The sequence below is a fragment of the Pholis gunnellus genome (assembly GCF_910591455.1).
Source record: "Pholis gunnellus genome assembly, chromosome: 15".
NCBI classification, from domain to species: Eukaryota; Metazoa; Chordata; class Actinopteri; order Perciformes; family Pholidae; genus Pholis; species Pholis gunnellus.
In genome coordinates, this window is record NC_136542.1 from 9,885,059 (window position 1) to 9,910,820 (window position 25,762).

Below are 25,762 nucleotides of genomic sequence, written 5' to 3' on the forward strand. Positions count from 1 at the left end.
AACTCTCGCCATTTAAATTCAGTGTATTGCCATAAATGTTAAACAGCTTTTACATAAAATACAATCGCTTGTCTAGCCAATTAGGAAGTGGAAATAAAACATCCTTTTTAGTTAGTGCCGATTACAGATAATGTCGCTATGATAAATAATTCAGCTGGAAATGAGTTTTTCCACCTTATTTCTGCATTATACAGCATGCGTATTGTTTAAGACATAACAGAGAATGAATCAAACTTAAATAAAACAGTTTGCACGTAATCCCAAACGTGTTATGAATGCACACCCCTATGCACACGCTCTAGTCCATTATCTATACGGTGTATATTAGAGCAGAATTAATGGTCTTTTGCTGGTTTTACTAACAGTTCTTAACACTAAAAAAGAGAGCAAATTGCACAGTATGTTCATGTAGCTCGGTCTGCATTGTAGTTCTTCCCCCGTTCCCGCTGGCTCTAATAATTGTCAAACAAAAACATACTGAATAGCTGGTCTCAGGTAGCTACACCGTATCATGACACACAATAGAAAACGTGTTGCAGACTGCATGAAACGTGCCTTGGCTAAAAGATACATAAAACAACAACATCTTAATACCCAATCACACCACGTATGTGTTTGGTGCGCTGACCTTTTGAGACATACAGTACAGTACAGTAAGTTCATCATCATCATCTTCATGCATAAAATGAAAGGCTCTCTCTCTCTCTCTCTCTCTGCTCAGTTCAGCAGTGTACCGTATAGCTGTGCCTTGGTCAAACTGTCCTTCCTTGTCAATCCCGTGCTGCCAAATTTTTGGTATCTTGGAGAGGACTTCTTTGGGAGTGCGGGGCCAACACTGAGAGCGGAGCTGGAGCTCGGGCGAGGCCGAACACTCGGCCTGGGGCTGGGGTAGTGTTGAAGACTTGAGGCTTCGAGGGAGCTTTGGTGTAAGGACTCAGCAGAGCTGTCTGCGTTCAGATTTACGTAGTCCTTCTTGGCATTGCTTGCTGCCGTTGCTCCTCCGCCAGCCTCCTTCTCTTTAGAGCTCCCTGAGAGGAACAAACTGCACTCGGAGTCCTGACTGTCCTCCTTGGCTCTGTACAGCACAGACGTTTTCTCCTGCTTCCGATGCTCCATAGGTTTCTGACTGCGGCTGGGTGACGGGGGAGCCACAGCAAAACACTGGTCCAGCACACGGCTGTGGAAGACGTCGTCTCCTTCTTGGAAGCTGCTGTAGAGAGAGCCCTTGACCTTACTAGAAGGGCCCACGGCAAAGTGGCGCTCGGAGAAACTGTACGGAGAGACGCGCCCTGTGATGTCACGGTAGGAAGAGGAGAACGCGTTGATGTCTTCTACACTGAGCTGTCTCCAGCGGTTGCTTAGGTCGTCCTCGGGGACCTGGATGTCACCACGGCTGTCCAGAGCTCCTCCACGACCCTGGCCCAGTCCACTTGTGGACCCCATGCTGTGAGAGGAGGCCAGGCGAGGGGTGCTGGAGTGGTATGGTTCACTGAAGCATGAAGCAGTCCTCGTGTACGCTGCTGAATTGCCCTTCTGCGGGCTCCTGGGGGTCACCATATGCTGGATGCTGAGAGACTTGGGGAAGCTTGGAATATCTTTGTCATAAGAGGACATGCTTTTGCGCTCATAGTCCGCACTGCCACCGTCTCTCCAGTCCATATAGAGACCCTGGTGGGAAGAGGATAAGGTGCTGCTGGCAGTGCGCCCACAACCGCCACCAACTCCTCCCTTCTCATCCGATGCGAGGCTGAAGCTAGAGTAGGAACTAGAGGCAGGGAGGCTACCAGTGCCAAAGTCATCGTGGTGGAAGGAGGATGGAGGCTCATGGTGGGAGAAACTTCCAGATTGGTAGGCCTCTTCATCTGGGTTGCTGTCAGTGGAGTTCTGGGCGTGTAGCTGGAGCAAAGCGGTGCCGTGGAGGTCAACGCTCTGCCTGCGCTCTGTATCTTGCCATCGTTCAGGACAGTAGAGGGCTGTATCGCTGCAGTACAGGTCAGATGTTTTATATGAAAGGCGACGGTTCAGCTGATCAGTGCTTCCTGTTGCTGTAAGAAAGCCTCCATCCTGTGGCTGCGGGCTGGGTGAGCGTGTTACAGGGCAACTGCTTCCAGGTTCAGGCTTTGCCAGGACCTTGGCAATTATGTCTGTGGGCACAGCGTCGGAGTATTTTGAGTGTGCCATGGCTATGGTGGCTCCGCTACCCCGATTACGTTTCTCCATGTGGGAACTGATGCGTTCCTGGAAATCCAGCGGCAGCTACAACAGACATACAAAGAGACAAAAGAAGCTTAATGAAGCTGGGAAATAAAAAGTAAAATATATGCAGATGTTTTTGTGACAGCTGCTGAGCCAGTCTTTCAATTTAGCCAAAAAGGGAAGAATTTCTCAACAGCTTTTCCTTAATTATTTATAGAATCAACTTGACTCTCTTCCTTAAACATGCTTTCTGCGTCTGCACAGAAGGTATTTTTAGAGCCATTCCTCAAGGATTTTAATCCATAGTTCTGGTTTAGAAAGTCATTTATTCTCACAAAGCTCACACAGTCCACACCAGTTTGTGTACCTCAGAGGAATTGCACTACTTGTCCCCTCTGATGAACTTGTCAGAAAATTGCTGAGCACAAGCTTTATGTATTTATTTGTTTGTCTGCTTTCCTTTTCCCCAAAATGAAATATTTTTCAACCTTTTTTTCCATGTTGTTTTTGTCATTTTGTCATTTTGTCATTCCATAAAAAAATTGAAATAGGAAAATTAATGAACGAAATATTTTTTGGACAATATTTTTGTCTCTCCAAATAATGATCTGTTGTCCTCTGTCTCTCTCTCTTCCTCTCTTGTCTCACTCTCGCACACACAGACAGACACATTATCTGTAGGATTGGCTAATGTTTGAGAAAAGTGTTCCTGTCAATTACGGACTGCTTTCTTTGTGCCTATTAAAGCTGGTCAGGATCAGTAGGAACTGTTCCTGCCACACTGAGTTCTCTCTTTTCTCATCCCTTTCGTTATCCTTTCATCTTTCTCCTCTCGCTCCAATACCTTCATTGACCAAGACGCCCTTATTCCTTCTCTCTCTCTTGCCCTCTTTCTTCTGTCTACCATCAAACACATATCATTTCCACAGGGAACGGCTTAGATTCAAATTAAACTAGTGCTCCAGGTCTCCAGCTGGGAATAGAAAAAAAAAAAAAAGATAAAATACTGACTTGGCTTTGTTAAGAAATAGAAACTTGCCTCGGCATAAAATAACTTGCATCTCTTAAATCTGAGCTATTTTTAGCAGCCACTGCCATTCCCAGAGGGAATGGAGATGGAAAGTAGGTGAGGCTGTGGGATGGGTGGATGGGTGGATGGGGGGGGGCACAAAATGATATACAGTTTGTGCTTCAAGTGAGCTAGCTCAGCATCAGCTGCTATCTGAGGCAAATCTTAATTAACAGCCACACAGTGTTAATCCACGTGACGGCATGCGCGTCTGCAGGTCTTGTTCCAGTTATGAAAATAAGTGGTTTAATGGCGATGGAACTGGCACTTATTATTTTAGTCATTCTAGCAATTCACTGTCACTCTTTAAGGGCTATTTCTATAAAATACTCTACCAACGGAGTAGGTTTCACATTTCCTTGTTTTATAACCAAATTATTTAGTTAAAAGTGAGATTATTAAAAGAGATCTTCAATTGGCTTTTTGCTGAGCCTCTGCCCCCTTAATTACCGCTACTGCCCGTTAAATGTTCTTACACAGCACATATGCAGTGTGCAATGGCAGATTGCAAACTCCCAAATTTGCAGTAATCTTTGAAAAATGGGTCTTCGATTTCACATCCAAGTTAACAAAAGCGGAGCTCATTTCTAGCCTGCATTTGCGGATTTTTGTCAGTTGAAAAGATAACGATCAATAGCAAATTGTCTGAGGGGTAGCTAGCTGACACAAGCTAATGCTATAGCCAAAACTACAAGAGTAGTTTAAAAAGTGACTTTTCAATGTTTCCAGGTGACTTGTTTTACAACCAAAAGCCTATAAAAGGGTCTTAATTAAATATGCACAAGACGGCTATAATGCTACAGCTACATGTCCCAGTCAGTGTGTAAACACCCTCACCTGTAGATGATCTATAGAAGACCTGGAGAAGCAGCATTGTTTGTGTATTGTAGGGTAGAACTATAGTATTATAGTAAAGTATTATTTATTACAGGGTTTGTGCTGCAACATTTTTACTTGGCCTTGTATGACTAATAGCTTATGTTGGCAATCTGAAGACCGATATTGCTGTATAACAGACATCCCCGAGTCTGTTTACTGACTTCTTACAGTTTTCTTCTTGTGCTACAATATGTTTTTAGTTTTTAGTTTTATCCCATAATTCTGCTCTTTCGTGTCCATCACTGTGTTTATTAAAGTAGAATCCGAATTATATGGAAAACATAATCTTTTTAGAGGTTTTTGAAGGTGAATTGTCCCATTTCTTATATAAAATAATACATGAGAACTGATGAATATATAATTGTCTAAATAGTCAATGTATTTGTATAAAGTACTTGAGTCAAATGTCAGCCCTTTTTTTAAAAAGTATAACTTTTATTCTTTTGTGCATCAGGTGTCATCTCAGGCCAGGCTTTCATTTATTCATTCATTATGCAGAGCCGAGGTGCAGACAGATGGCACTTCAGACAGCAGACCTTCATCGGTCCGATACTGATGAGGCCATGAGCACTGTGCCTCCGTCTTATTGTGAAAACCACTCAACAAGGCTTAAAGTTACACAACATCGAGAACAACTCTTCATTACAGAAATAATGCACCAAGAATAGTTCATTAGCACACTAATTATATACAGCTAAACTGTTTTATCCATCAATCTGATGAATTCCAGTAATGAATACGGAGGATTTGGCCTCAGTGTCCTGTATGCTATACAGCCCCAATCAAGCTGCTTATGCTGGACCGTTTTTAGCCTTCTGCTATTGTGGAGGTGTGTCTTGTCTAATTTGGTAAATCAATTCAAGTAATTTCTTTAAATGGTTTTAACATACTTTTAAGTCCAAAGGTTTGCAAACATTGTTTTTTATTGCAGCACAGACTTGAATCTACTCGTCGATGCAGTTGTAGCAGTGTTGGGGAGCTCACCTCAGACAACTTGTGTGCTCTGTAGTGAGACTTGGAGCACTGCAGCAGCTGGGCTGCCAGGTTGCAGTCTTTTCTGTACAGGTCCTGTAGGAGGCAGAAAGATTATCCCCTGTCACTAAATTCATTCTTGTTAATTTTGGCAGCCACGGTGGTTCAAGTAAGCTTTTGACCAAGAGGGATTGTGTTTTCCCTTTACAGTACAGCCTTCTAATTGTGGTTTAATTATTCTGTAATTATGGGAGCCTTTCGGAGGAAATAATTTCAGGACAGAGTAATGTATTGTTACCGTGGTACTATATAGCAACAGCAAATCAAAAAATAAATATATATATATCTGTGTGTATACATATTTATATATTAATGACTAATAAACAAAAACAAAATGCCTGGCATGACTGGATTTTTCAATAATAAGAAATGTATAGTATTGTATAGTGTGTAATATATTTGAATGTTCCATGCTTGTGGACTCTGTTGTCATCCTAAAGGTTGATTTCTTTGAAAATATACAGCACACAATGTATTGGAAAATTGGGATAAGTAGCCTACTGCATTAGGCAATTAATTGATTTAGTGAACCGTCAAATAAAAGGAACACATTCTTCAATTGAAGCTGGTAGAGTTTGATTAGTTAGCTTGTATTTTTCACCGTGGCCATATCATTTCACTAGGTTTACATCTTAATAACACCACTAACCTTTTTCATGTATAAGATGTCTGCCCAGTACAGTCTTTGCTAATTTTATTATGTATTCACAGATCTGCACATTCCAACCTATACGGAAGAAGCTGTGCTGCATTATTATTTTCTCTATCTCTGTGCTTTCTTTAACGGATGATTTTTTGATTTTTGCTTTAAAAAGAGCAAAGCGAGGGTGATCCATTACACAGCAGTTGCTCAGTTGAATTGTTTCCTGCATTTTCTGAATACATGTGTTTGTGTTGGTGGTTATCTGGTTTAGTTCACTTTCTTTTCCTCTCCCTCCTCTGTGAAATCCATCCTTTTATAAAGGTCAGTTCTTGCTGCACTGTAGCCTCCCTGTGCCTCTATCGCTACACAGCCCTGTCAATGCTTCCCATAACATCAGAGCCCTCTCTTTGACAGTTTCAACTCCCTCACCAGTTAACACTGACTGCTTTTTGAATCACTGTTTCTTTTCTTTTCGTCGCCAGGCGACATTTGGGCTCCCGGTAGTTTCTGTGAACGTGTCAAATAAACCGTTGGGACCGTGGTGATGTCTTCGTTAACATGAGTTGTGTGGTGTGTTTTGCTACGAATGTCAGCCACCAGCTGCTGTCGAGACAGTTTTTGGGAGGTCTTGAGATGAGGTCATGGTATATATTTTAGATGACCATGTGAATACAGTAATGAAAGTTTCTTGTGGCTTTCTTCGTGCGGTCAGAATGCCTTTAAACAAGCATGGACGAATTATGGGACTGTCCCTAAAACAAGGTAACTAGACCCAGACTGAAAGAGATACAAAACGACTACAAATGGCAAGGCTGCAGATGTTTGGTATCCTTTGTAGTTGTTTTGTGTTGTAGTTATGTCTCTTTGTAGTCGTTTTTGCATCTCTTTGTGGTCATTTTTCTTCCCTTCGTGGTCATTTTGCCTCTCTTTATGGTCTTTTCTTTTAGTTCATGCCATGTTATAAGTAGTACATTTAAAGCTTGCTCTCTGGAGGAAAGGCCTGCCCTGCTGCTGGCTCTCATGAAACAAATTATCCTCCCACTCTAAATGAACCTTGACTCCAATCAGCCTGGCCCGATCTGGAAGGATCGTCAAAATACTCCATAGCGCTGAAGTGCTAAAAATTGCCACGTAGACCAAAGAGAGAAAATCTAACCTGACCTGGAGCCCCCAGTAAGAAAACCCAGTTAAATCACTTCACAGAAAGTGAGGCACCAGATTGCCACATGCCCCTGAGCTCAGATCCCCGCAGCCCCGGCTCCAAATTCTAGCAGCCCTGAGGATGCCCATTGATTTCAGTATAATCACTATAAAACACCCAGTGGCTTAGAGTTAATTCCTCTATCTGCTGTGGCACCTTGAAGCACAAATATCCAGAATGTTGCAAACATTTTGTGGATATGAGTCTTAAAGCAACTGTGAGTTCTCAGAGAAAGCTGGAATTATGACAGGAGAAAGTTTCCATCAGCTTTTTGAAGAGTTGCTAAGAATGCTGGATTACTGACCAGGCAAGTAAAGCAAATCTCTGTGGCCCTTAATGCCCCATACATACTGCTTAATTTGTGGGCCTGAAGGTGGAATAGGATTTGGGCATGACTTCAACTGAAGTTTCATCACACAAAAAAAAGTTCACATTTTGTACAAGTGAGCACAACGTCAGTTGGAGCTCATACGACATGATGCAGCTCTGGGTACTCACATTGTCCTCTCTGAGTTTATTGATTGTGATCTTCGAATCCATGAGGTGGTTGTTGAGGAGGATGATTTCCCGGCTGAGGCCTCTCTTTTCCTCTTCATGCTGCTGGGACTGCAGTGTAAGAGAGAGAATTGACAGGGGAGAAGAGAAATTGAAAAACAAAGCAACATAAAAAACAAACAAAATAAGAATAGATGATGAGTGTGGGGGGGGGGGGGCTAAGAGTTGAGATAAAGAGGGAAAGATGAGGAAGCTAAAGTTGGAGGAGCAACGGAAGAAAAATAAGATGATAGAAGAGGGGAAGAAAAATGAGAGGAAGAGAGCCGTAAATCACTATCAGTCTGAAGACGGCGCCAGCTGCAGGTCTTAATTAAAAGAAGATTACACTTGCCAGCGCTCATATCATATCAATTACTCTGGGAGATAGACAAATAGAGGGGGAGAGAAGAAGGAGAGAGAAAAACAAAGAGGGAGAGAGTGAGAAAGACAAATGAAACACTCGTTCCAATTTCATTACTGTCAAAGAAATGCAAAATGACTGCGCTGGAGTGACATTTCAGCCCCAGTGACAGTGGAGTCTAATGATGGCGATGTCATCTAGTCTTTCTGTCTGTCCACTTTCATCTCGACACCTGTCTCCCACATTGTCCTGCAATTTGGCACAGACATTCATGGTGCACTGAGGATTATTCCTAATGATTCTGGTGGCCCAGACCTCATCTGCCTAAAAGTCCTATTTATACACATGAAGTTAACAGTTGATTGAGTAAAATTGTCTTGCTCATAGAGGATGAACCATTTCCGTTTTCTACACACTATGAGCTTTCTTCTAGCATCAACCTCAGTTCAAAGTCCTTTGCAAGCACAATATCTTAACAGACTCTCAAATCTACTGAGCACACGCATGTTCCCAAAGGGATGAACCCTTTTGATTTCAATTACACTGAGACTTAAGTTCAGAGGTTGTCATCAGTTTGTTAATTCTTCTGTACCACATCTTTACATTGTAAGCTGCAGTTAACATTGCAGCTTCTAGGAGCCAGTAGTGGGTTCTGATGGCTAAAAAAAAACAATTTTCTTTTTCATTCTCTCTCTGTCACACACTCACACATAGACACACACACACACACACAAAAATAATCGTGAAAACTGCCACACAGCGCCGGCTGACAAATTATACAGTTCTAAACACTCGTTTGGCCTCCATACCCTTCTGTCTTTTAATCTCTCTAGCGGTGATTGTTTTGATATACAGGGGTGCAGAGCCAATTTAATAGGTGGCAATTAATGTCAGTTGAAGCAATAGTCCAGCATTGATATTTAAATTATGTTAGGATCTCATTAATCAGCTGTCGAGAAATGCAGCTGCCTGACTCGCTTTTTCCAGCTCATTACTCTGGACTTCTTTTCACATTTTCTGATGCCGATTGTGCGGATGACCACACTGGAGCACTTTAAAGCTCAGATTTATGTAATTGCTCCCTGTTCTGTTCTGTTGTTAAAATTATGTTTTATTGGATTAAAGACAATTTCTCACTCAGATGTTATTATACATATTAGTTTTGTAATGTAATATATTGCCGTAAATACAAGAGTGACGCAATAGATCTTCTAGTTCCAACAGAATAGTATAACAAGTTGTTTTAAGTAATAATCTGCTCCTTTTTTGAGTAAAAGTAAAAATACCACTATATACAAATACTGCAATACAATTGAAGGACCTGAATATTTTTTTTTTTTGCCTCATGGGGGCAACAAAACAAGTTGTTAAAAGAAATTCACATATTACCACCTTATTAAATTGGTATAGCTAGTTTGTTAGCAAATAGTTGACTATGTACACCGGCTTTATCATTCATTTGGAGTCTTGTTTATGTCCACCTGGTGAGTGCAAGTCCAATATTCAATCTTATTTTAGTGTGGTTTAGTTTCCACTAAATTCTGTGTGAAACATCTGTCTCTTGAGCTGCTAAATGCTCCACTATGCTCACCAAACAGCTGTTTGCTGCATTTACAAATGACGCTGATGAGATTGAATGAAAAAATGAACGTTGCGGGCTGTAAAAACAAAGCAAGGAGCTAAAAGACACCTAATGCTCTGCAGTGCTGAGGCAAAGTTGTGTCATAATTCTCTGTGAGTTCATGAAGCAAGTCTTTTCACATTACACATCGTCATTTGATCCATTGTTAATGTAAAGATGTTAATTTAATAATCTGAGGTTGTTTCTTGGCCCACTCTCTAAGATCTCAGAAATTATCTTAACTAACAATGTTCATCCAGGCAATGGTGCGCAGACAGAAAGGTTTGTGAGGGGATAAGTTGGTAAAAAAATGCTTATTAATCCCCCAAAAAGCATCAAGCAGGTTCAGCTTTAATATCTGTTTCTTCTGATCTCTAAAATCCCTCTAGAATGGGTTTAAACATGAAGTCATGTAAAGTGTACTGCCAGTAAAATTTACCCTAGAAGGGCAAACAAGTTTAAAAACCGTGTTGCATATTTTCAAAAATAATTTGCCACTTTGAAGCCAGAAGAAACCTTTTTCCTCACTATAGCTGCTGACTTTCAACACTTTCATATATCCAGTAATCACTCGGATCTTCTTATAAGCAAATACTCCACTGACACATGTTTAAAGGCAAAATTGGAAACAGAGTCAACCTATATATAAAACATAAAACACAGAACAATCTTAATAGCCCTAATTTGATGAACATGATCTTGTACTGTTCTTTGGAGAGAGGGAGGAAGTGAATTTGTAATTACAGTGTCATGGCTAGCGGAAGAATCACAGCTGTGCACACTGAGTGTTTCTATCGCCTCTAGTCACGCTGTGTTGGATACACAGGCTGTCACCAAGACGTTCTTATCAGTTGCTGCCACACTTATAATAGAAGATCAAGGAAAATTAATATGCACATTTTGACTATCTTATTTTAAGGAGATTGTCCCAGTGGAGGTGGAGGGATGCCGGTCTGTTTTTGTCTTTTGATCATAAATATATTTAAGTTTTTCGCTCAGCAACTAGATGACTGTGACATTTGGACACACATTTAAATCCTGACTCAGCGAACAAATAGGCCAGTTGTCTCCTCTATCGTGTAGATATGGAATAAAACAATATTAACACAACTTTTAGAGCTTGTTCCAGTTATTAATTCAAAGGATTTGTTGAATTGGGAGCACAGTGTATAAAAATATGAAAGATATGTCTTTTCTGAGACACTCACAATTTGATTTAAGTATTCTGCTGGAGATTCGGCCTTTTCACTGGACAACAAATGAAGCCTGAATCCCATGAGATGCAATTACTGAAGACTGCGGTTTATGGAGGAGAGCAGAAAACTCCACTCCAGTTAAATACAATCTTACTTTAAACTTATTTACTTTAAACAAATCACATTTTCTAACCAAGATGATTTTTACGTGCTGATAACCACCTTCCTGAATGAAACAGGTTTCTAAATATTGTGAGTAAATTTAAAGAAACAAAGAGAAAGCCAAGAGATCCTCCATGTCACTGCAACATCTCTAAATGTTATGTCAGACGAGAATACAATCTTTGGTAAATGGGTAAATGCTGCTGATTCCCGCCCGGGCTGCTTTTCTGCACCAGAAAGAATCAAGAGCAAATTATTATGTGTGTCACATCTGTCGGGTTTCTCTAAGGTGATACTCTTCCATGTGTGATTCACACTTTTCATTGGAGAGTTAAGATTAACGACTGTAGTGTTAAAGGCACCAATTAGGGCACTGCAGGCGTCATTGAAGATCAGAGAGCAGCACATTCATACACAGACACAACAGGCGTGCATGTTCCTCATTCCAGCACCTTTCACATTGATAAAGATAGATGTAGAAGCCATTATTATTGTGGCCATTCTCCTGTGACCACAAAACAACAAAACTAAATGATTCTCTGCCTCAGGTTTCTACGACTACCTATCACCAACCACACACTCTTTATTGATCCAAACATATTCTGTTTATATTCTCGTACTTCTCCAGTCTATTTATCGCACTAGTATGTATTTCATGTTTCCCTGTTTTTAGATTTAGATGTCAGCGGCACAAACAATTACTAGTCTGATGTTTTCATGCCTGATAAACTATGCAGCTAAAATGCATCGAGCCTGAATCAAATATCATTGATCGTCTTAATGTTCTTTTATATAGGCTTGGCCAAGAAAGAACCGATTAGAGGCCCCGGAGATTAGAGTGAGCCTCTGTGTTTCATAAATGAACACATAACTAATTCGGATTTTGACAGGCGATATATTAATACATCTGGATAGAAATGTACTGCATACCGAGAACAGAGGTTGACCATGCTGCCACTTAGGGAGATGCTTTGAATAGCAACTAACAATCAATTTTCATTATTGATTATTCTATTACTCAAACTCTCAGTTGATACACTATTTATTTAGTCTACAAATGCTGTTATAAGTGTTTATGGATGTATTTGCCTATGCGTATATGCATACATAATAGTTTACTAGTTAATTGTATTTTGTATTATTAATCTAAAGCTGCAAAGTAATGCAAGTTATCAAATAATCGTAGCAGAGTAAAAAGTACAATATTTACCCCTGAAATGCAGTGGAATAGAAGTATAAAGAACAAGTACCTCAAAATTGCACTCAAGTAAATTACTTGACTAAATGTACTTCGTTACTTTCCACCACTGGTTATGAGTTTGAATGTGTTTTAATGCTGACTTCTTGATGTTTTTGTTGCTTCTGCTTTAAGAGGGATCTCGAAGATGATCAAGCACTGCATCTCCGGATTTATTATTTAATATATTAGAATATTAACAATATTTCCTGAATGTTTATATGTGATTTACAGCAGGATTGTGTTTAGTGTTGACACTCCCTGTTGAAGTGGACATTACCCTTATTAGGAGGACAGTCATTGAGTGAGACTTTAATTTCCTGGCAGTTCCAGGGCCAGCACCACGGACAGCTCATGAATCACCACAGTCCAACATCTTGTAAAAGAGTTACTTAAACAACAAGATAAACTATAATAAAATAACCCATATCATGTAGAATAGCCTATTACATAATTAGAAGTATGAGTAGTAATTATAGCTTCATTACTTGTAGTTTATTACAGTCTGAATCTTTAAAATTGCATCTATTCTAATGCAGTCTGAATTGTATATTTTGGGCAACACAGCCAAAAAGACAACCTGACTAAACATTATATGCAAATATGTCTTTCCTGCTTGCACCATCACTACTTCAGAAGAGGCTGCACGATTAATTTGATCTCTTGCGAAACAGTCTCACAGGCACCAAGCTATAACTAATCAGTCACTGACATTGCCAGAGTTATATTTCAGCAATGTTTTTTTGGGTATCACGTCATCTCTACAAACAGCTTCATCTGCAGCACTGTTTATCTAGAGATCAAAAACGTAGACAGTCACTCCAATGTCATCACAATGTGCATCTGTCAGTTCTTTCAGGTGCTAATCACTTGCCTTGCTCTTTATGAAATAGTTTTATTCTTCACCGTTTGTCAGTTGACCTTGTAAGTTCGGGCCTTTCCAGAATTAATTACATGTCTGATTTGATTTGAGCTGCTTTTGTCACCGCCTGCCTTCCTGGACCGTCTTCTGCAAAGGAACATATTTCCCCCTTGAAATGCCATTTGCATGACATGACATCAAAAGAAATGGCAATCACAATGAGCTCTGCCTAAAAGAAGAGGAAAAAATCACATACCGTCTCCTGCCATGAAGACCGATTTTCTACACCAAGTCTCTCTGTTAGACAGACAACCCTTTCAAATGCCAATAGTTTTCATAATAATTTTCACATGACCAGAATACGATGATGTGTGATCCATTTTAGGCTTTTAGTGCATTCATGATATGACAAAGCAAGAAGGATTACATTGGAGCATCACAAATAATTAGGACTGCAAATACTGCGAGACAAATGTTGTTCTGAATGGCTGTCTTCTGAACACACAGAACTATATTTCATGTCTTGATTGATTTATTACAATTTTCACGCCTCACTGATCCACCGCACATGCATGAGTAGACAGAGAAATTCATCCAGCAAATCTCCATTATCTACTGCAAATCAAAATATAGCTGTTCACAATAGCATTATGCTCACTTTACAAATTACTCATAGTGGCATCTTGTAGTAATAAAATCACGTAATGCATTCATCAATTACCTAGGGGACGCATACCTATACCTTTTTTCCCAATAATATCTATGGATTGTGAACATGCGCATATAGGAACAAAATGTGGATGTACTGTAGATGTGCGTTGTTTGGTACATGCATTTTCTACACAAGACAGCATTAAAAAAAAAAAAGATACAGGCCCAAATATATAACAATATTTGTTTTCTGTCAGTTACATTTGAAAGGGCGAGACTTGTATTCTATTCGAGGACTAGACGATCACGTCTTATTCACAGCATCAGATTTTTTTTTTAAGGTTGCAAACCAACCAGCAGAGACAGATAAATTGTTGTTCATCAAGAAATAGTTACAAACTGTTTCCGTCTGCTTCCAGTGTTCATGCTAAGCTAAGCTAGTCATCTCCTGGCTCAATAATTGCAAATACAAATACATGTATACAAATATGTGAGTGAAATCAATCTTCTAATCTAATTCTTAGCATCATAGTGAATAAGCATGCATATCCTAAAATGTCAAATGATTAAATGAATGAACACCTTTTTCCATTTTTAATAGAAATGGACGGTAAAGTAGAATGCACCATGAAAATCAGCTGATGCTCTTTCATATCAGCTTTCCATCAATATTCTAGCAACTTGCTGCTGGTTCACCGAGAACTTCGCGCAGTCCTCTTACATTAGTGTGTATGCGGGGCAGACAACCCTATGGATCAAACTTCTGATGAGAATACGATCCACTTTAATCACGATACTGTAAATCACAAGGATTGGACCGCCCCGTTAAGCCGACTCATATTTTGCTCTGATACTGGCTGATAAATACTAAAGCAGAGGCTGTGGGAGGAGAACAACCAGGGAACCTGCCTGATGTGCTGCTGCTGAGGTGACCAGAACAGCAGTTAGCTATAATAGCTTTCTAACAGGGGTTGCATGTAAGACCAATTACTTTGGACATTGATTGCGCTCCCTATCTTTGATCATGTAATTGCTTTGAGAAAAATGAGAGCGGTTCTGCTGCTAAACAGTTCAAATTGATTATAGTAGTAGTTGTCATTCTTAGACCAGAGAGAGAGCGAGAGAGCAAAGAGAGTAAATCATGCCATCACTCTTACATTATCTGATTGACTAAGACTTAAGTTTCTCATTATGTAATTTAGTATGATCACTTTATTTGCGGATCTGAAGCTTGTGTACTTTAAAATACTTTGTTTCTCTTGTCTTTGAACTCCAGTCTGGCACTCTTCTATATATATTCACTTTCAATAGAGGCTAAGGCTTCTCATCATGGTTCCAAACACTTATTGATGAAATCATTGATTTATGTTTGAGTACGTGTGTACGAGTAGTGCAGATTACGTTACATTACACCATAGTTTCTCAAAGTGCGGCCCGCAATCTGTCAGGTTATGAATTAAAAGTGTAAAAGCTACTGGTTGCATGGTGTCGCAGGAAATACTTTCCAACATCATCAATGCTAGTGCTGTTAGGGAAAAAGTCATATTATAGTATGTCGAAAAAAAGTCATATTATAGTATATCGAAAAATAATCAAAGTCTTATGTCAAAAATAGTGATAGTATGGTATGTTGACAAAAAGTCAAACTATATATTGAAAATATAGTATATATACAACCCATTAAAAGTCATATTATTGTATGTCGAAAAATAATCAAAGTATATTGTGTCAAAATAACTCAGTATGTCGAAAAAAGTCATAAATATTGTCATAAAATGAAATAAAAACAATTTATCGTATCTTATGTTGAAAAAGGTGAAGCTTTTACAAAACAAGGTAAGATTTTGGTTGAGATCGTTTTAACCGATTTTTGGTTAAAACTGATAGTTTTAGAAAATGTGAAGTTAAAACTGTAAACACCTCAGGATTAGTCTCTTACCGTCCTGTGCATCTTGTCCTCCAAATCCTGGTTGATCCTCTGAAGAGCTGCATAGCTACTCTGGATCCTGAAAGAACAGACAATAATCGTTATGGCCTGATTTGAATACAAACCACAACACATGAAAACTACAGAGTATTTTGCTGTTCATGGTCAAATAAGCACCTGTAATCTCCACATCATTTTAGACAGAGAAACAAGTAAATTAAAACATCACTGTGCTGACAGAGAGTCTCGGAGGGGCTTTGCAGGATATTTTATGAAGAACTGTTTCAGAGATTACAGGATAAAATCTACTGAGCTATATGTTTAAGGGCCACAGCATAAAATACTAAGAAATATTCATATTGTATGTCAGTAAACCCACAATAGCAGACTCTAACTCTACAGCTGAAGACTAACATGTTTATTTGTCTCTTGTATTTCTCCCATTAATTCTCTCGTCACTATTGCTTTTTGGTAGCGGTCCAGCCCATTAGTGAACTTAATGGAACAGGAACTCTACTCGATTTGTTAACTTGTTCCCAACGTTTTTATCATGTCACCTCTCAGTTCAGTATCATATTTTCCAATTAGCTAGCAGACCTGAGAGAGTGTTGATAAACCAGCATTTATGGCTCCATTAAGCAGACAGATATGGAGAGTGGGCAGTGGAGACAAGAAGCACAGACAAATAATAAAACAAAGACCTGAAAGAGATTTGAGCTGGCACAGAGGTAACGTAAATGAAAGAGTGGCACTGGAAGAAAATGGTTCACTGATTAATGGAGAGCATAATACCTGAGTCTTCAACAAGCTATCATTCAGATATTTAAAATTAGGACAAGAGGGTTGGGATTAGGTTGTGCCAATCATAACGAAAAAAAGATGGAATTTGTGGATAGCCTAAGATGATCACACTCAGATCAAGACTGTCCCCTCGTTGGGCAGGTGGCCGTACCATCTGCCTTCCAAGCTTCAGGGACGAGTTCAAAGGTGCAAGACCCGATATTCGGAGCATTGCGGTTGCCTCTCAACGACTGTCAACATCGTTAGCACCATTTTAGCTAAAGGGCTGACAGAACTAACAGTGCTGATGGGGAACTGAAGGCTGGGTGCTACCCTTCCACGACGGCATTATCAGCTGTAACCACTGTATGACAGCAGTGCAGAGCAGCGGCAGTGAGCTGACCAGTGGGTCACGCTCACATGCACGAACATTCACCAAAAGCATACACGGCCGTCAACAAAGCAAGGAGAAGCTCAGATAACACACACACAGAGAGGGGAGCGACTTCATTCTCTGCTCAGGTAGGCGTTACTCCACTCTATCTTTACATAGATAATAGTTGTTTGCTGCAATATTGATGTTCTGAATGTTACAGCTCCTTCAAAGTTTACTTAAACAGCACATTGTACATGCATGTAGATGCTAATTAATTACCCAACCATAAGACCACAGAAAGAAGGTGAATTGAGGCTTCCAACACCTCGAGGACACAGAAATAGCCAATTAGTTGATAAAGTAAAAAGGTTGCAACCATATTAGCTGACAAGATCCGCAATTACATCTTTTTAAATTCTCCCTGTTTACATGGCAACTACAGTATAGTTACATTTGGGGAGAGAACACAATCTGGGTTAGAGTTAATAAAAAGGCCAAAGTTAATTTCAGGTCTGTATGAACTCTGGTCTGCTGCACGAAAGTCAGATGCCCTCCAAGGTGCACGCTACTTCCTGCACTGAATGTCAGCATTAGCTGGAGGTGTGCATTCTACCAATATAGACTTAATTACTTAGGATACTGGGTTGCAAATGAGCTGAGTAACACTGTCATGGCCTTTAATGACATGCTACAGCATGTGAAAACCCTCTTCATCTATCACTTAATTTCCTCTTGGACACAACACAACTTTGCTGGGTTTCTTCCTGATGGAGAAGTTACAGTTCTGCATTACATTAAAAAGGCAAGCTGCCCCCAGAGTCATGCACATGTGCTCACACACCTGCGTAGTTTCTCTGTAAATTTCTCCAGCTCCTCCTGGGCCCGTCGCAGCTCTGTCTCGAGGTACTGCCGAGTGGAATCAAACTCTGTCTCCACCATCTCTAGTTTGTGGGTTGTGTACGACAGTCGCTTACGGAGGTCATCCTTGTGGTCGTGGAAAGAGCTGAACAGGAGGGGACACAGTCACAAAACGTCAATAGTGTTATTGCGGAGAAAAAACACACAGACAGAGAGGAAAGCCATAGACTATAAAGTAAAAAGTATGTGTGTTGGTGTGAGAGGGAGGTATCGGGATGAAGTGCAGCTGGAGTGTAATTCAGTTTGAAGTGAGAGACGTCCCAGACAGGGGTAAAGCAGTAAGTCCAATGGGGAGGAGGAGATGGATGGAGAAGGAACACTAATCATTTTCCATTCACAGGGAGGGAGCAAAGCTGGGAAAGGAGCTCCCATTGGTACTGGTGAATTCCATTACACAACTATTGAACCTCTGAAAGAATAGGAAAAGATTTTTTTCCCCCAGACACAGACCGTGGGTGATTCATAGAAGAAGAAAATATAGAATGGACCATGGTTGTGTGTGCGAGTGAGCTTTAAAAAGAGGATGAAAGAGACAGAAAGAGCATTAGAGAAAGTGAGTGAGAGGCCACAATAGCACTGATTCAACAGCACCACCCTCAACAACAGCAACAACATACCAGTCAGGGAGCAATATTGTCATTCATTTGATGCAGGTTTGAGTGTGGGGGATGAAAACACACAGACTGGGACTGACTGAGGGAATGGATGGGGATGTTGGAAGGCTAGAGATGGGGAGCAGTGGCTGTGTGAGCTCTGGGGGATTTAGCATTTTGCCAGACTGATGGATACTTGGCTCACGGAGAAGTTTTATGGCTCAGCGCTGCCAACCAGCAGGCGCAATGAGTGCACCTCCAAGTCCACCTCGGCCCAGAGCCTCAATTAGGAAGCCGGCAGTAAAGAAGGAGAACATGGTGTCCACAGAAAGACTTGTAGACTGTGTTGTGTTAATACGAGGGATGGACTACCTTTAATATCTGGGTTGGTTGAAGAGCTCCACAAATCAAGTCTTCATCAAGCGTTAAGAAGTCTGAATATAAGTAGCCAAGCAAAAATAAGCACATTAACGTAAACCCTGACATTGGAATGGTAAATAATCATCCAGTGGTGTGCAAAAACAGCACAAAAATCCACCAAACTTGAAAGGAATATAAAAAATGATTTGAAAAATATGCACATTTCTTTGTGAAAGTGGAGTGTAGTGACTGATACCACTTTCATCATGTGTTTGCCAGTAATATTTGTCTTCAAATCTCTCTTGCAAAGAAAGCAAATTTCCCAAAATGTGGAATTCTTCCTTTATAAATGTTTGACAGACAGACAGATGGACGAGTCATTGAAGAGTTTATATATCCAACAGACTCAGGTTTGCAGCTTCAGCCCACTATGCTTGCCTGACGCTACAACAACAAAAAGTCTCCGCTGTCTAACACCTGCAAGTGATGTTGTGAAATCACATGGCAAAGCGCCAGAGAGCTATTATAAGTAGCTAACATGCAAAAAAATTGCCCTGGGCTCTTATGCCAGTTTAATTAAGTCTGACTGCACAGCCATTGATTATTTTTTTAGGGTTATACTACAATGGATTTGTGTCCAGATGTATTACATTGTTGTTGCTTAAGTGCAGTAGAACGTCAACTTGGATGTAGACGTCAGCTAATACAAGACAAGAGATATAAAGATGAATGATGGGAATGAATAGATGCAACATTATGCTTTTAATGGCTTTTTAATGGTCACGACCTCCCGATGAGATTTCCATTAGTCAAAATGAATGAATGAGGCTTCTCTTTAGAGTTTAAAACACTCCCCAGACTGACTCATCTTACCTTCTTTTCTGATGTTTGCAACCATTTCTCTGTGTTTTGAGGGCAGTTTTGCCAATGTATATCTTTTTCATATTTTTCTCTCTGCCTCGGCTCTCATGTGTGTATAGTTGCCTCTGCTGCTGCTGGTCGGCTGGATGTTGAAGCCAAGTTTGAACTCTAACCACAAACCAACAGTGAAAGCTCTAAGTCTTGCCTGGGGAGGCAGATAGGAGTTGGCTATCTGTGATGACCCTGGCAAGAGAGCAGAGAAAAACAGCTTTGAAGTCCCACAGATTTAGCAGCACATTTTGTTCTGTTGACTCCAGACAAAAACAGAGATTTTTGGGTGCATTGAGAAAATGAGCCAGTTTGGTATGACGAAGCACAGCAGGGGGCTCAATTAAATAAGTTCAGTAAACAAACTTAAATAGCATGCAATACTTTGAATTATTGCGCGTCCAGTCTAACTCTGGACTCTGCTCTTCCTATTGAACGATAAATGATCTTCTTCCTGTAATTCTGCAATCCATCCAAGTATGTGCACACATTTTTAAAAATACAACCAACACTAGTTACACTGCGAAAACTACAACTAAATATTTTCATCAGTTGAGCCGCCTTTTCATCATTTACTTTTCTCTCTTGTTGGGAACAATTGAATGCAGTCACCACAAACTACAGGACCTTATGGAATAGCGAGTTATTGACCAGCTGACCAGAGAGGTTACTCCTCACTAAATCAGTGTTATGATGAATTTGTGTGTGTGATTTCCATCCTTCATCATCTCTAGGTCTAGGGCTTGAACTCAGGTCTCCTGCACCGTGAGAACTTAATTACCCACTAGCAAGCATTTGATGCCAGAATGATAATAATTTCTTCATGCCGGTGCATTTAATGGGTCTTATTCATATCAAAGCCCATTTGAAACTATAAAATCTATTAAAAGAAAAGAATTGCTAGAGCGCGCTCTAGATTTCTCCGCATGTTGAAGCAGCCATTAGCGAGCTGTAGTAAAGTGCATTAAGAGTTTGGAGGGTGCTGTATCTTTGTTAGCCTTTCCAAAACCAAAAACACAAGTGGAACAAGTAAAAGGAATGGATTAAACACTGTGCTTATCTGCTCCCATGTGAGCTGCAAACAATAGCACGTCCAGCTAACTAGTTTACTGCAGTAACCTAATCATGCATTACTTCCAAGGGGCATTTCATTAGCTGACTACATTTAGTGGGGTGAGGTTACATTAAAGGTCCATTCACAACGAGCACAACCCCTGTGTGGAAGCACAGGTCCTGGACGATATCAGAGTTTAGGCCAACGTGAGTGGCTCTGAGGTGTTCTTTGTTGGATTTGGGCAAGTTTTCACCCCAGCAACAGCAGGCAAACCAGTTATGTTTGCCAAACACATCTGTTAGTCCTCACCCCTGAGGCCTTTTCTATGGTAGTGTTTAAAGTGAAACTTAATGTTTTACATACGAACAATAAAGAACAAATGACGGGGGTGATGCTTAGCGAACTGTCATTTTACCACCAAAAATACATAACATAACTGGAGCACAAACATTTCCATAAGTGCATATATTTGCCTTTCAAACACCAATATGTCTTGTCCTTAAAAGCCAAGTAAGCATAAATGCATAAATAGAGACCAGCAGCACAACTTATCAGTCCGTGCAGAGTGGCAGGTTAGCAGTTCAACAACAAACTGGAACAAATGTTTTGTCGCCTGCCGCAATTTCTAATGGCACCGCTACTTATTATTTTTAATCTCCCTTCAACACTGGCTCAGGAAACAATGGCAGTTTCTGGAAACAATGGCAATATGGTGGCAGTAGCCATTTTCTTATCTGCAAGTCACAGAGGGAGAGAGAAAGTGTTGTTGTATAGAACCCACATGTACGGACGTTACTACACACCTTCCTGCGGTGCATACCAAACACTGTACCCTCACTGTATCTTAACACCTACCCCCAGGGGATAAACAGCAGATCTCAGGGCCCCAGGTTTTCTTTGGCAAGGAATACACAATCAACATAAAGTAACAAATCTAAATCCTCAGAGAACCTCGTGATAGGCTTACTGCTGTCTCTACACTGTCAGAGAAACTCAAAATAGGAACAGATATGTAAATCGAGCACACTCTCCTCTCAACAGTGTTCCCTCATAATTGTTAAAGGATGTATACACGAGAAAACCCTGTTTACCTAAAAAAACTTTCCCAATGTGTTGCACCTTGTCATAATAATCAGACAATGCACACGACAGGGATTACAACAAATGTGTGTTGTATTGCTGCAGACTATAACCTACTTCAGGCAGTTTCCACCACCCACTCTGCCTGTATACTTTCTCTCTTTCATGGTACGAATTTAGACAAAAACGTAATGTGGAACCCGCTAAAGGTCACAACAAGCAAGCATCCATCTTGGATCTACAATGGGGAGCCCCTAATGGTGCCCGGAGGTTGATTTACTAGAAGTGAGCTACGGGATGCCTACCAGATAAACTATTCACAATGACCAAATGAGGACATTAAACTTTAATGGCCTCTGTGCCATCCCTCCTGAAGTCTGCTATTAAGTGAGCAGCTCACAGAGACATAATCACCGACTCCACTGTAAACAGTAAGCCTTCATGTTCCAGCTCAGAGCAGTGTTTCCCAAACTTCACAAACCATCATTACCCAATTCATAAGAGGTTTTATCTCATGAGATAAGTGAATTTCTAAATAAATGAAAGTTCCTGACCATTTCACTTCCATTTCCGCATCACCTCAAATTATTTTGAATAGGTAAACCAGGCATTTCAAAGATACACATTAAGTAAATTACAACCTTATTTATGCATGTGTTATTAAAAAAATATACATAGGTTAGATACTTTATAAATGAGACTAAATGCATTTAGGCGGAATGAAAATTCAACTCATTCTTTAACAATGACTTGTAAGGCCATGGACACTTTGGGTTGTTACTGAGTCTGGTCAAGATAAATGTAGTTTGGCACCCCTATAAAAACACAACGTGCCATTTTAACACTTAGTATTCCCTAAAACTATGCTTTATGGTTTGGTAATGCACAAACACTGCTACTTGAGGGGAAGGAAAGATTGTGATCAAGTTGGAAAGTGACCATCAATGACTGTGAAACTAGCCGGTATCAAAGTCAAACTGAAAACACCCGTAATGTTGGTAATACTGCGTCATTGCAAAGGACACCTTCAGTAAGTTTGGTAAAGTTGAACCAGGGCATCTGTGTTTGGCTAACCTGGGCGATTGTGCGATTGTCTGACTTGCCTCGCTCTTCTTATTTTAGCAATGTCACTGCCTTCTCAGACCTTAGAAATAACTTAATGTAAAGTAATGCAGTAGGAAAGATAAGACCCGAGTTTCAACAAACCAGAATTATTCCTCAAAATGCATCTCAAATGCCGCGTAACTCAAAAGGAGGACTCAAACAGCCTCAAAGCTAAAAGAGACCAACCAAGAGCATAAGTGGTGATAATTAGCAACATGATTTAACTATTTTTTTTCCGTGGTGTGGTCTACCACAGCGGTCGAGGCTTTACTTGAGTTGTGTATTTCTTCTGATGCAAGACTCCAGAAATACAACAGTCTCTTGTGCACGCTCCACTACCAGCGGCCAGAAAAACAGCTCTGTGGATTAAGTCACCAGAGCAACGATGATGACTAGTCAACACAGTTTGCTGCCTGAAGACGAAAGCTGCAACTGAGGAGCAATCCCCATGCAGCTTATCTCTCCTGTAGTTTCTATCTACATATCAAGAGAGACTCAACCTGAAGTGTGCGGAAGGAAGAAGTTGTTGGCCTTGAAACTAATAAAACTTTTAAACGCCTGAAGTATCAGTTTTTATTTGCAGTTATATCAAATCATATGTCATTGATAACGTTTGCATTGATTAACTGTAGTTGTGATGAGGGTTTAAATGTGGATCTTGATGTGCAGTAACAGACAGAAGTATCGGACCTGAACACGATGTCAAACACAGTTCAGAACCACGCAGCAAATATGTTTGAATTCACTGGGCTGTGTGACCATAATCCTGTTCTCCAACACAAAATGCTCCTGGGGATAAATTAAATGATAAAGCATTGTTTCCCTTGCTGCACTCCCTCCAGCTCCTTCATGTATCCTTGGCCCTGTTATTGGCACATCAGTCATAGCATTAAAGTTGTATTTGTGTAGAGTAGCAGCACATGTGTGCGTATATGTAACACGCTTCAGAGGAAACAGCAAGCGTTCAATAAACTTTTACAATTTGTGAGCATATTTCACGCTATTCCTGATCAGATCACATCACATCAGGGAGCCTACAGGGGGAGCTTTACCACATCTTACTGTGGCGTGTGTCTGTTTTGCAGTTCAGGCCTAGGTAGCCTCTGTTTGACTAATTCAGAATTAATAATTACAGAAAGTGGAAGCCTCACATTGTAGACTTTGTCTACCATCACTTTAGCATATTGTCCAGTATGTAACAGCACGTTCGATGCTACTTGCAAAATGTATATGGGCTTCTGACTATTGTTTAAAGACAGACTTTAAACAAATGTGAATCTATCCTTTATGATTTTAAGAATGGTAGGAGTTAATTCAGTCCCCAATAAGTGAGTCAACACCATTTTCACCACAGTGTCTTTAAGCTAAGTGACATAAAAGCCATTTTGCCTCGATGGAAAAGCTTCACGTGGCAGCAGATTAAACGATCGAGAAGTTTTAGTGAATTGCAACCCCATCTGTAACTTACTGCTGCCAAACCTACTACAGTGTGCTACTGTCAGCTCACAGCTCCTCATAGTCTAATTTAAAACTACTTTATTATGCTGCATAGTGCAAGATATATTTGCATTGACTGGATCACCATCTGTCACAGCACAACATGAGGTACTGGATATGACTGGTTTATCGTGACATGCAACAGGCTTAACTGTCAACTTTAGACATTATTTTGGTAGCAATTAATAATACTGCGTTTACTTCTTCTGATTTTACATGTCAAAGACAATTTACTAGTCAAGGCCAATTAGATCATGTCTTGTGGCTCTGGAGAGAGTTTTGGTTGTTTATGGTTTCCTGAGCAAGGATGATATAAAGTTGCAGTATGGAAAGTCTACCTTGACCCATATTAGAAACTAAGTTATATTTCGTATCTGCATCTTGCAGGTTACCCGACTTCACAGACATGTAATACTAAATATCTGAATACTCCATAAAATAATCTATTCTTCTCAACATAGAAATTGGTTTCTGAATGTTTTTTAAAGCCCCATAATAATTAAAGGGATCCTTGTTAAAGCTCTTTTCAGCTTTCTGTCTCTTTACGGTCCTGACAAACATTCAAATTCATCCAATGTTGTTGTGTGAAGTTTTGATCCCTGGTCGAGTTTTTGTTTTAAGTTATTAAGACATTTCTCTATTGTCTCTTTGAATTTGTCGATCATATTTGTTAATGCAAGCAAATATAAAATGTCCAACAATGGAGGGAGACACTCAGTAATGGATGAAATAAAGACTAAATATAGCTTCAGATTGTGGGTTATGTTTCCCTGTGAAGAGTCACTGAATCAGACTGAGGCTTAACACTAACTTCAGCTTTTTTTCAGTCCTGCAACAACGGTGTATGAAATAAAATATAATCAACCAGAAATGTTTTCCAGAAAGACTGCATGCCCCAGAGAGCTTTGAATCACAATTCCCCTTCAATTCAACAAGCTTTTTTTACGATTTCTGAATAATGTAGACGATAAACAGCTGAACCATTTGGTTGTCTCACTTTTATCTACACATGACATTATGTTCTCAAAAGATTTCTCTTGACATTGTGCACGTTTCTTTATGTGTAAAGGATGAAAAGAAACCTTCCTTCAATGTCGTCTGAAGATGGACTTTAGATTCATCAGGTCGAATTCAGTTCAAGTCCCCGATTACTTTAAAGACGTTTCCCTTCTCATCGAGAAAAACAACTCCAGCTGTCCTAAATCAGTTCTCTTTTCAGCCCAGGGCACAATTGTGAGATCTACTTACATTTGACCTCCTTTTGTCGTTTTAACAATAGCTGCCCTGGCAGTAAAAAAAGGTGACATAAATTACGTAAACATGATAAAGATTTTATGTTTCATATTGCTGTACCTGTATGTAATAACCTGTATGTAATAACAAAATGTGAGTGACCGCCGAAGGCCAGCAGTTCAGTGCGCTCATCCCCCCTTCATAACCATTCAAACAATAGCTTGACACACACAGAGAGAGAGAGATGCATCTATACATTGTGTGTGTGGAGATTTCTCCATTGTTAA

At 40.1% G+C, this 25,762-nt stretch overlaps 1 protein-coding gene across 1 annotated transcript; it reads right to left on the reverse strand.

Annotated features, from left to right (window-relative positions):
- Window positions 1-717: 717 nt before the first annotated feature.
- On the reverse strand, window positions 718-19,542 carry begain (brain-enriched guanylate kinase-associated; the record flags this gene model as incomplete). Its single annotated transcript, XM_079175407.1, has 6 exons — window positions 718-2,256; window positions 5,129-5,212; window positions 7,519-7,626; window positions 15,584-15,650; window positions 17,569-17,730; window positions 19,472-19,542. 6 exons carry the CDS (start codon window positions 19,540-19,542, stop codon window positions 718-720), a joined length of 2,031 nt encoding a protein of 676 aa, XP_079031533.1.
- Between the last annotated feature and the right edge of the window lie 6,220 nt (window positions 19,543-25,762).